The 12,643-nt window shown below is 36.0% G+C and overlaps 1 protein-coding gene across 1 annotated transcript; it reads right to left on the bottom strand.

Annotated features, from left to right (window-relative positions):
• Positions 1-929: 929 nt before the first annotated feature.
• On the bottom strand, positions 930-10,791 carry LOC133880426 (protein DETOXIFICATION 24-like). Its single transcript, XM_062319375.1, has 9 exons — positions 10,611-10,791; positions 6,450-6,693; positions 4,913-5,454; positions 3,940-4,026; positions 3,799-3,855; positions 3,465-3,703; positions 3,248-3,366; positions 1,499-1,585; positions 930-1,376 (listed from the first exon to the last, which is right to left on the bottom strand). Exons 2-9 carry the CDS (start codon positions 6,681-6,683, stop codon positions 1,278-1,280), a joined length of 1,464 nt encoding a protein of 487 aa, XP_062175359.1. The 5' UTR covers positions 6,684-6,693; positions 10,611-10,791; the 3' UTR covers positions 930-1,277.
• Between the last annotated feature and the right edge of the window lie 1,852 nt (positions 10,792-12,643).

Here is a 12,643-nt window from a genome sequence, read left to right as displayed (position 1 = left end):
TTCCCGAAACCCACTCGGCCAACCTTCTCTCGGAACCCACTTGGCCAACCTTCTCGGAACCCACTTGTGACAGAGTACCAGCAAAAGACAGAAGGTATTTCTGAGACCCAAATGTGATATTTCTTGATGCTTTGTGTGAACTTTTTTTGTGATTTGCAGAAACCCAATAAGCTTTATATAGATCTTTTGTGTTGGGGTTGGTTGTTTGTTAGGTAAAGTAATTTATATATATATATATGAAGGGGCATAAATTGGGGTAATTGCAGGAAATAGGCAAATTTCAAGGAGACCTATACAGGATACTCAAAATAGCACAACTAATAAAATGGCCAACCCAAAAAACCCAATACAGAAATCCACCTATACAAATCCGTGCCAGTGCAAATACAACAATTAAAGATTCAGAGCCTCCAAAACAACCGAAAACCCCAATCAAGACAACCAATCAGTTGGATTTTCTCAAGCTACAACCGAATCCAGCAACCAAATAAACCCGATAATTTGCAACCAAAATCTCAAACCCACTTCTTCTTACAAAGCAAAGCCCAAAAATCTTTACAGAATCACACAAGAAACACCAAAATCTAGAAAAACAGCAGCTCGTGAAGTAACATACCGTAACAAACCCACACAGAGAAAGTTCAGATCTAGAATCCGAAACTCAGCAAATCACTCTTGGAATCCGAAGCTCAGATGGAATCACCGTGCGAAACCGAATCGCAAAGCAAGCTCACACAGAGAAAGTTCAGATCTGGAATCCGAAGCTCTGCAAATCACTCCTGGAATTCTAGAAGTCAAATAACCAAAGGGCAGAAACACCGAATAACTGTAAAGCAACTCGGTGAAGACCAACTGATTAGCACTTGAAACACCGATATTCTGAAATTTCAAACTGAAACCCCAAAACAGGGAAGACAGGGAAAATTGGGGAAAAAAACCCAATAGATAACCTCACAAGGAGGTGGAAAAGCCTCACAATATCTTCTATATCTTGATAGCAGAGAAAATTCTTTATTGCCTTCATTGACATGCTACCTATGTTACTGCAAAAATCCTCCAAAAACGTACATTGATTTGCTAATGCAGTTACAAAGAGTTGTTCATAGTACGGAAAGCTGGGATGAAAACATCAAGATTTTAACAACTCCTTAGCTCTTTCGACCGAGCAAATGACATTAATGGGTTCAATCTTATCTCGAATTACCCTGCACCTAATTAAGAATTATCACTTAAGGCCGTGGTTTCCATTAAACACAAAATCGAGAGAAGGAAAAATACTACTGTTCATCCATAAGTCTTCCCTCAGCAGAATTTCCATTAGATTCATGGGAAGTATTCAAGAGCCACCTATTCAGGCGTTCCGATGCTTTCATCACCTAGATAAAAAGATCAATAAAAAGCATCGTTAAATGTATTATCATCCTCAATGACATTTCTATTATACAAAACCATTGACACTGATGGTACATATATGCAATTTGTCATCATTGTTATTTACCTGTTCATTCCAATCAGTCTTAAAGGTAATATAGCCGAGCACGAGTGATTGCATCACGACACCAATGATCATTCCAATCCATAGCCCCTGACAAGTTTGTTAAGAAGAAAAATTAGAAGAACTAAGGCATATCTTCCTCCTCTTGGATAGTGAAATATCACTGATAATATTGCCATAGCATTGAAATGTCCAAATTACATTGTAACTACTCTGTTAAGCCGCTATTTGTCCCAAAATTTAAGCCGATAAGAAAGGAAAAATTTAATCCCTTTACGTATGGGGCCAAACATCTTCTTAATAAATGAGATCCAACACGTGAAATATTTAATTGAAATAAGAGATGAATTGATGTCAAGACCTTTAGTTCTAATACTATATATGTAATATTCACACATTTGTTTGAAAAACTTAAACCGAATGACTAGTAAATTTAGTTGTTTAATTAATATTCTAAAGACTTTCACATAAATCTATTTTCTCATGGGACGTCTGTAACGATCCACCCCCAATGACACAATACTGTCCGCTTTTGGCTCCTCATACCAGACTTCCCAGGAGGTCACCCATCCTAGGATTGCTCTCGCAGCGGCTCACTTAACTGCGGAGTTCTGATAGGTTTATTGCCATCACGGCTTTAAAACGCATTGTGTCATAAATGGTGCATTTATGCATATAAGCACATCCTCATTCTCAGGCGATGTGGGACGTCACAATCACCCCCTCTTTGAACCCAGCGTCCCCGCTGGCGTCCCTCATTGGGCTTGTGCACGCTCCCACCATCTCAGGCTGGACAATGGCTCTGATACCATTTGTAATGATCCACCCCCAATGACACAATACTGTCCGCTTTTGGTTCCCCATACCAGACTTCCCAGGAGGTCACCCATCCTAGGATTGCTCTCGCAGCGGCTCGTTTAACTGCGGAGTTCTGATAGGTTCATTGTCATCACGACTTTAAAACGCGTTGTGTCATAAAGGGTGCATTTATGCATATAAGCACATCCTCATTCCCAGGCGATGTGGGACGTCACAACGTCAGTTCTCATTTATGGTAATTAAACTAGAAGCCCAAGAATTATTTAGTGATATCTCAACTGGCATTGATAAAATCCCATCCTAAATATGAAACTAGCTTATTTTTCATAAAGTGGAAGACTCAAATGGGAATTGTTGGTTAATTATTTTTCATAAACTAGCCGTAATTAACCAACAATTCCCACTAGAATTTTACACTATATGAAAAATAATTTCAAGGTTTGGTTCAAGTGGTAAATTACTCAATTGTAGTGCCTCATGAAGCATCTCGTCTAAAGTTTGATCTTATTAAGTGCAAACAATTTTTTAGAGCCATGCTCAAGAGCAAAAGCTCGAACTTTATCTGAACCATGGACACCCTTCTTCTCTCAAGGCGTCTTTTGAGACTGAGTAAGGCCCATGGACTTTTACATAGTATCAAAGCCACAAGTCCTTGGACAATGTTGGGCCTTCCCTCCCGATCTTGAACACGTGTTTGGCCAAAAAGATGCCACACGTGAGGGAGCGTGTTAAGAGTCTCATATTGTCAAGGTATGCCTGGGTTGTGGGCTTTATAAGTCATGAACATCCCTCATTTTTTAAGGCGTCTTTTGAGAATGAGTAAGATACATGAACTTTTATAATGGAGGGGGTTGCATTGCATGCACGACGTTCCAAAAATCTGGTCGAGGCACAGTCTGACACCCTGGTTTAAAAAAAGAAAAAGTATCTCACCTTGATTCCTAGATCGGCCACGTATCCAAGAAGAGCTCCCGCTGGCACCCCAATCAGAAAATAGCAACCTATGTTGATAAATGCAACCACGCTTTGGCGACCAGCACCTACAGCCACGCCTGCAAAACACAAGTTACAGAGAATATATAAGAAAAATAGAAATCTTAAACCAAAGAAGCTTCCATGTCATGATCATATTATGAAATCAAAAACATGCCTGATAGAACTGGCTGGACACTGTTGAGCAAGACAGACAAACTAAGGAGGATAGAGAGATCTGAAACAGCTTCTGCAACTTCCTCGTCACTTGTGAACAAGTAGCCGATTTTAGGACCAAAAACAAGGCACAGAATCCAGAAGACCACTCCAAGACATACTGAAATGCTGGTGACGACTTTAACGGCGAACTTTGCAGCTTCAGCATCTCCTCTCCCTAATTCATTCGAAACCCGGACGCTAGGCAAAGGAAATGATCATAATCAATCAATTTAAGCAAATTTAACTAATAATTAAACCAGGAAAATGGGTAATAAGAGCCATATAATATATACCTGGCAGCAGTTAGGAAGCCAACGGAAACCATAAAATCCCAAGCTATGATATTGAGGCTGCAACGTCAATTCAATTTAGGAGACTAATTTCCGGTGGATCAAAATCCAAACCATAAAAGAGAAACGATGATGTGCCCTTACCAGATGGAAAAGGCAGATATTGCAACTGTGGCGTTTTTCAGGTATCCCGCCAGTAAGACTAAAACGGCATTGTACCATAACTCTAAGCTGTACTTTGGGAATGTAAAAAAAAAAAAAAAAAAAAAAAAAAAAGGAAAAAAAAAAAAAGAAAAGAAGAAGAAGAAGAAGAAGAAAAAGAAGAAGAAAAAGAAAAAGGTGATTGTAACAGTGTGATAAAATTATCAAAGAGAAGTTTTTTTGAAAAAGGAATTTGGCTTGTGTGCAGTAAAATTTTCAATGGTTTAGATTTGAGTAATGTTTCTTACACAACTCTCACACAACTTTTACACAACTCTAACTACTTTTTGTTATGATCAACCATTGGATTTGTTTTCCAACATGTGAGTCCTAAATATTTAATGGCTGATTTTAAAAGAAAGTTGTTAGAGTTGTGTAAAAGTTGTACAAAAATTGTGTAAGAAACATTACTCTTTAGATTTAATTATACTTTTTTTATTTGTCCCATTTCCGGTCGAAAAAATCCTGACAATCAGCATTTCGAAAAACGCCAATAATGTTTATAATAATTTAAAAAAATTGGTTATACTTTGGATAACCAAATTTGTTTTATAACTGCATGTTAATGAGCTAAAAAATAAAGACCTAAAATACCTTAAAAAAATACTAAAATATGCACAGAAGTCATTTAATATCCGAACGTTTCATACAATTTCAACCATAAATCTAACAGATGTAGTTGATTTTTCCATTAATTTGGTCTTCATGCTGATAAGTAAGGTATCAATTAACCTAATATTATCTCTATTATATATCTACATTAAATTATATATTATGTGTCTACTGCACTTTGTTTCTCAAATATAGTTTTTTTAGCAACTAATTAAACATGTCCAGCAATAATATTAACATACCAATGAAAAAAAGCATCAAAGTAAATTGAGGTGAAGTAATTCGGTGAAGGAAAACGACTTACCAAAGCATCACACCCGAGGAAATTGAGAGCTTCAATACTGGTAATAAATCATGAAAAGCAGCTACTGAGAAACCGCACCATGTGTTGGGGCACCAACCTCCAAAGACATACACGAACATTCCAATTAACACCAACCAACACGATATGATCATCGCACCCATTGCACCAGGAATCCCCAAGCTCATTTTGCTCACAAAAATCCATGACAAGAGAACATGAAGCACGAAAGTGAGAGCAGATAGCCATCCGACAATTGGGTTTTTGAGCTGCGTTTGTAAGTACTTTTGGATGCTGAAGGAAAAGGGAAAATAGTAGACAACTGGAATGAACCAAAAAGAGATATATCCAGCAATTTCTGCGACGTCGTCTTCTTCGCCGAGTAGCTTGAAGATTGGTGCTGAGAAGATGAAGACGGGGATCAAGATTGTTGCAGTAGCAATGTTGATGATCCATGACCGTTGCAAGTAGATTCCCATCATGGGGTATTGCTTTGCTCCAAATGCTTGCCCACACAGAGTCTCAGTGGCACTTGACATGCCCAGCTACAGAAGCAAAGTTAAATTGATAAAGAATAAGGGGAGTGATCCTTACATTCACACTACACAACAATGACACAACACCAAGGCACAATGGCCCCACTCCATTGTGCCTTGGTGTTGTGTCATTGTTGTGTAGTGTGAGTGTTTTAATCATTTCTCAAGAATAAGTGTTACACATTTCTCCAAATGATTTCCATAAATGCATGTTCAATATTTTCAAGAATGTTTCTACAAGTCTTGTTAAATCATCACTTATCTCAAAAATTTAAACTTACGAATATATAAATTTAATCATTTAATTTATATTATAACACTCCTACTCACGTGTGTGTTTAAATTCTCTCTCAACAAGTGAGGTCCAACATTTCAAATATTTAATTAAAATGTGAAGAGAATGATAGAGATCAACGATGTTCGAATTAAGGACTTTAGGCTCTTACAACATATAAAGAATGTCACTGTATATGGAATCACACATAATACTGTATAAAAAGAGTCTATATATATATATATATATATATATATATATATATATATATATATATAGGTGAATAATGCAAATACACACCCACCAATAACAAATATGGAACGATATACAATTTATAATATATAACCTAACATGACTTATTCTGTATGTATATGAGTCAAGATTAATAAAGGATCTCACTATTCTTCTTTTTATATATTGACACGTGTTAGTATGTGATTAAATAATGTTAAAACTTTTTAGTAACCGACGTAACTTCAATCATATGCTGATTTATGACAACAAATTGTATAATAATTATAAAAGAAAAAAAAAAAGAAAAAGGATAAGGCTAATTAAATACTGTTAAAAAAAAACATCAATATATGTGCTGTAGTCTTTTTAACAAGTTTTGAATTAAAGACTACACTGATACTAGAAATGAAAAAGTAATTTATTAAAATTATAAGCTTTCCAAATATCATAAAAAAATAAAAAAATAAAAAAATATTAGGAAGATATAGATTCTTACAATTATCCCATTCACAAATCGGACAGTAATGATTTGTATGAGTGCATAAGCCGCAAGCTCCACTTCACCAATATGTCCTATAAATGCCTGTGTCACCACAAACATTCCAAATTGAGTAACCCTTGCTACCATTGCAGGAAATGCTACCTTGGATGTTTTTTTCATTTCCACCCATATCCTCCTTGACAGACTACTAACATCTTTTGGGTCCGATCCAAGTAATCTCTCATCCATCCTACTAATCCTGTAAAAAATAAAAAATAAAAAAATAAAAACCAAAATATATATTTAGATAATGGTCTTTGAGTTGAATTAAAGTTATTGCTCACTTGACTACGGATTGAGATTCACAGCAATTACGTACCTGTTCGAATTGCTAGGGATCACCTACATGTATGCTAAAATAAATTTTTGTTTGCCCTATCAATTATTTGATCGAGCAAGTGGGTCTCATATGGACTCTCCTATATTAGCTGCCTAAATTGCGACTTGCTCAAATAAATTTTGGGCTACCCGATCAATTATCCGGAAATGTGGGTTTTATATGTCACATTAAGTACCCAAATTACTAACTTTTAGACAACTAATTACTTGAATCCTCATCCATCAAAAGCAAGTCACGGCACCATTTTTATCTAATGCGGTTCTTTTTCAACAGAAAGTCGACGGAAAATAGATTGGATGGCCGGGTTATAAGCAACTTGACTTTCTTGGTTTCCTTTGATGGCACGTATCATAGCAAGATGTGCTGCATAATTAATGGCTACACAATCTGTAATGACTGGCAGATTAGTTCCACAATTAGTGGCATAGGGTGGCTGATGATTTCCATAATTGGTGGCTGCCAGATGTCCACATTGTTGCTCAGTAGATTCTGCTGCTCTTGCCGTATCTGCAGCCAATGGTGGTGCTGCCGTGTATGCTGCCTCATAGGCAGCTGATTGAGCTGTAGCTGTGGCAGCTTTAGTGGTACGTTTAACAACAGAATACTGTTTCACGTATAAAATGTCACGTTAATAAGCACATAAAGGATGGGGTACTAAGGCATCCGGCTGATGGTGAAACTTGGAAGATATTTGATGAGAGGTACCCAGAATTTTGCTTTAACCCATGCAATGTCAGGCCTAGCTTAGCGTTAGATGGATTTAATCCTTTCCGAAATGACACAGTACTTAGCTGGTAATGTTGGTACCGTTCAACTTACGTCCATGGATAAGCATAAGACAATCTTCTATTATGTTATCTGTGATTATTCCGAGCCCAAGTTCAACTGAAATGAAGATAGATATCTACCGAGAGCCCCTAATATCCGAACGGAAGGAATTATGGGATGTCAGAGTATGGATTTATGATGTAACTTCAAAACGTTACTTCATGATGTGTGCGGCCTTGATGTGGATAATAAATTATTTTCTTCCTCCATATGGTGATTTGTCTATGTGGAGTAGGAAAGGGCATTGCATGTCAATGTTGTATAGGTAATACCTGGTCTAAACAATTAAAAATGGAAAAAAAAAATAAAAAATAAAAAATAAAAAAATTTGCGATCAGTCTCTTCATTTTCTTTTACCTTTTCCTGAGTACCTCTCATTGAATCGAACTCTAGAATTAGAGGATTTTTTCGAAGGACCCTTAACAAATAAATCCTTAGGCTGACCATCACTACCTTTCTCATTAGATCTTGTCTTTAACTCAATAGAATTCAAAACAGACTTAACATCTACTAAGGAGATAGTATCTCTATTGAACAATATTAAATTATTGAACTTATCAAAGAAATTCGGCAGTGAACACAATAAAATCAAGGCTTTATCCTCATCATCAACTTCAGTATCAATATTTTTTGTATTCATAATAGTTTTATTAAATTACCAAGATGATTACAAAAAGGCGTACATTCTTTCATCTTGAGGGTATATATTTGTTGCTTTAGATACAATCATTTAGCAAGGGACTTCTTCATGTACAAACTTTCTAGCTTACTCCAACGATCAGCTATAGTTTTTTCATCGACTACTTCTCTCAAAAGTACTCATTCAGAAAGAGGACAAATTCTAATATGGGTTTTTTCTTCTAGTTTTGCAATCTCTTCCTTTGATTACGTTGATGGCGCATCGCCATCCAAAATCAATCTTCGTCGAGCCTTGTTGTCACAACAAAGCATGCATCTTCATGCATGCATCCAAGGCCAAAACTATTATGACCATAATTTTTTTTTTTTTTTTTTTTTTTTTTTTTTTTTTTTTCTGTACGTAGTCATCCCACAAAAATAAAATAAAATAAAATACCCAGATCGACTCCGATGCTAATTTTTTTGCGACAAATTAATTTTCGGATCACATAGCAGTAAAAAAGAAGTGAATAAAATAAGTCAATCGCGCATAATACCAAGATTTACATGATTCATCTTAACAAGCCTACATCCATATATAGGTAGAGATGATCGGAATAAAATTCTACTATCAAAAGATGGAAGTACAAATAGTATTAAAGAAAAAAATCACTCAGCTAATACACTTAATTAAGTCTTACTCTTCCATAAAAGAGATTCTTATGCGACCTTTTTTTTATAAAAAAAAAAAACGAAAATATAGAAGGATATAGTCGGCTAGCTAGTGTTCTCCAGTTTGATCAAAAAAATAACAAGCTCGGCCAGCGACTACAAATTCGGCCTACATGACTCTTGCTCTCTTTTCTTTTCTTTTCTTTTTTTGTTTTTTTTGAAGCCGAATTTGTAGCCGCTGGCCGAGCTCTTTTCTAATCGTACAAGCAGCTTAATTATGAAGATCCATGCACGTTGTCTTAAATTCTTTGGAAGGAACAATTGGTGTCTTCCTTCTTAACTCCTTAAATCCGTTTGATCGATAGTGTTGTCATTGACAACCTTACCCTACTTGTGATAAATCCCGCATCTTTTAGATTTATTCTTGAAAAAACATGCATGATAATACTGGTCTTCCTAGAAAGCATCCTTTATTGTTCTTTCCGGCAGATATCTGCCATATTAATTTGAGAAAGAGAAATGCTACCCTACCTATGCACAACAAACAAACTGCTGTCCAACCGGTCCCACGTGGGTTATTCTTTTATTTGTTAAAAAAATAAAAGACAATGGGTAGCTAGAAATGGGGTCCTCTAAAACAAAAAGGGTAGAAAATCCTCTGAAACAAAAATTCTCTCTCCGTCTCTCTCGTCTCCGCCGGAAATTCTCTCTCTGCTCACCGGAAACGCTCACTTTTGCCGGATTTGGCCGGAAACTCTCTGTCCACGAATCTCTCTGGAGCTCGCTTTCAACTGCATGCATTCGTAACATTCGTGTCTGGATCAGATCCCTCTTGCCATTCACCAATTCCAAATCGATATATTTTGGTCAAACCTTGTAAATATAAAGAAACGGCCCGCTTACTTATTCTTCCACAAGATGAACGCAACCACACTGTTAGGTTATATCTTCCATTCTTGCGCGCGCGGAGTAGTTAGGAATATAGGTAGATATTTTTATTCAACATTTATGGCATGTTATAAAAGAAATGTTATAATGTGTTAATGTTTTGGTACTGAAGTATTTTAATAGAAAAAAGAAAAAAGAAAACAAAAAAAGCTACGTATTGATGCAAATATTAACATGTTTCTAAAGTAGCCTTCGTGTACCTTGCTGAACCACTAGTTTCCTTCAGAAGAAAGAAAGAAAAACAATCATTGAACAGGAGTATGTTTTTTCCCGAAACAGGAAGAGATCAAAAATAATATTCAGGAATAAGAAACCACCAACAACTCCGTCCGTGTCGTAATGTATCATCTTCGAGTGATCAGCAGTTGCTGTGACCTTGTTCGACCTTATTAGAATCAAAAGGAAATCACTTCGGAGCACCATTATGTGTTGTTTTGGGCGGAATCTTTTTTTATTATTATTACCGGAGTATTCCGGGTCTTTACTCCAACTAGATGTTCGTAATACCGTGTAAAGTACTTTCTCCAAACGATCGGATAAAGTTCGAGCTTTATGGAATTTCGCACTATGACTAGTGAGTACGTAGTATATCACGACATTACGTCTATTTCTAAATTCTAAGGCTTATAGATAATATTCATAGAGTACAAAGCCATGGCAGTTATAACATGAAAGCTAACTTGATTAAAGAAAGGATAAACTTTACTTACTTGGTCTTACAGTTAGTTGCCTTTTAGACTACACTGATCGCCTCGATCAGGAATTCTCGTGCCTTAACTATGGCTTCCAACTACCTGCCTGACAGTGGAGAGTACACACACAGAAAGAGAGCAGGAATGGAGGAAAAGGAGATTCTAGGTTGACGATGGAGAGAGTCTTTGGAATACTCGATCTCTCCGCCTCGCTTTTCTTTCAAACAGATCCTTGCCTTTTTTATAGATCTATTTTTTTTTTTTTTATTCTTTTAAATATTTCAGTGTCATTATTACAGAGAGAGAATCTCCATTGGTAAAAACAAATAACAATAACGAAGGTACTGATGACTGGGGTCACGGGGTTAAATGCACTTCCTGACCATGATCATAATACTAAGTAATTAACACGTAACTGTCGGTTAACCCAACACATGCGTACATACCCTCTCAAGAATCTTTTTAATATTTTTGGTAACCCTTTATCTATTTTACATAAATTTTTACACATGTGATCAAAACCATTTTTTTTTTTTTTGAACTTTATTGTGAGGTCGACTTTCCACGCGTTTCTAGAAGTTCGTTGACGTGCCTCATGCGCCTCCACCAAAATTGGTTCCCAATCGTAGATTAATCATTAATGGAACTGTGAAGATTTGCTTCGACTCAGCCACCGCAGGTGCCTACACGCACCGCTCATCGCCACTAACGTCATCTTCACATGCACGTACACCACACTCGCCGAAGACCTCTTCTGCGTGTTGTTAGAAATATTAATCAACATATTATTTTTTAGGCTAACATGTGCAACGGAAAAAATAAAATTTTAGCCATATTTGTTCAAGCGTTTCCACGATCCATCTGAAGAATAAGAAAAGATTATCTGAGGGATCTTCTAACATATGTCTATGACTGTATTGCCGTACTGATGGTGTGCACAGGCTATTAATTTATAGGTTAGGTCAGGGACCCTCAAATATGGTAAATACCGTATTGTTCCTCCCATCAAGGAAACAATATTATTAATTGATTTTAAATCAATTAAACGATTCCATTACGGTAATCTAAATTAATAAAAATTACCATAACCATAATACCGTATATTATATTTATAATAAATATAATAAACACCGTAATATGTGATATAAAGGCCACATAAGGGAATAATATCTTACATTCTCCCACTTGGCCTTTATGACACATGACCTTATGGTATTAGGTTCTTTAGTTTGGCCAATCACTTATGGAATCCTCCCACTCAGATAAGAAATGTTTCACATGAATCATGGCGGTAAAACCATTATAAAATTAGGTCGTCTATTCCATGTATCACAATGTAAAACACTCCTTACATGAGTACCTTATGGATAATCAAGCTTTATGAATGAACTTCCTATAAGTCATTCGGGTCCAACTTTATTTATCCTCATGGATAAAATAACAAATGTGCACAAAATCTTTATTATGATAACTTTATGTCTATAGATCAAAAAGAGACAAACCAATTTAACCAAGCAAAAAATGAATTAATGAATTTCATATATTCCGCATGACTTTATTCTTTCTTTACCGGTAAACTTTAAGTCATGGGATCTGCAATCATTAATTCATTACTTATATGCTCAATAGACCCTTTATGTCTCTTAATGTTATCTCTCGAACTGAGATACTTGATGTCAATTTACTTCTGCTTCTACTCTTTATTCTTATAAAAGAAAATTATAGTAGAATTACTGCAGAGTATCTTTATGGTCGAACTATAAAATCGACAATATTGAGACTTTCAACAAAATGTCTCATCCATCATGCCTGTGTACTAAATTCATAGCACGCTAGACTTTTAGCTTTCTTAGTAGACGTAGCAACTATAGTCTGCATACTGCATCTCTAGGATATATTCTTCAATAAAAAAAGATATATACCCTAGAGTAGAGTAGACTTTCTACTATCTACACAATCAGTAAAACTCAAATCTAAACAACTAACCACCTTCAAATGGAAAGTGTATCCTTAGGTTAAGTTGTACTTCTTGGTTCCTTGCATATATCGCA

Source organism: Alnus glutinosa, chromosome 10, assembly GCF_958979055.1.
Source record: "Alnus glutinosa chromosome 10, dhAlnGlut1.1, whole genome shotgun sequence".
NCBI classification, from domain to species: Eukaryota; Viridiplantae; Streptophyta; class Magnoliopsida; order Fagales; family Betulaceae; genus Alnus; species Alnus glutinosa.
Note: the sequence above shows the minus strand (reverse complement) of the source record. Positions and strands in the feature narration are given on the sequence as shown.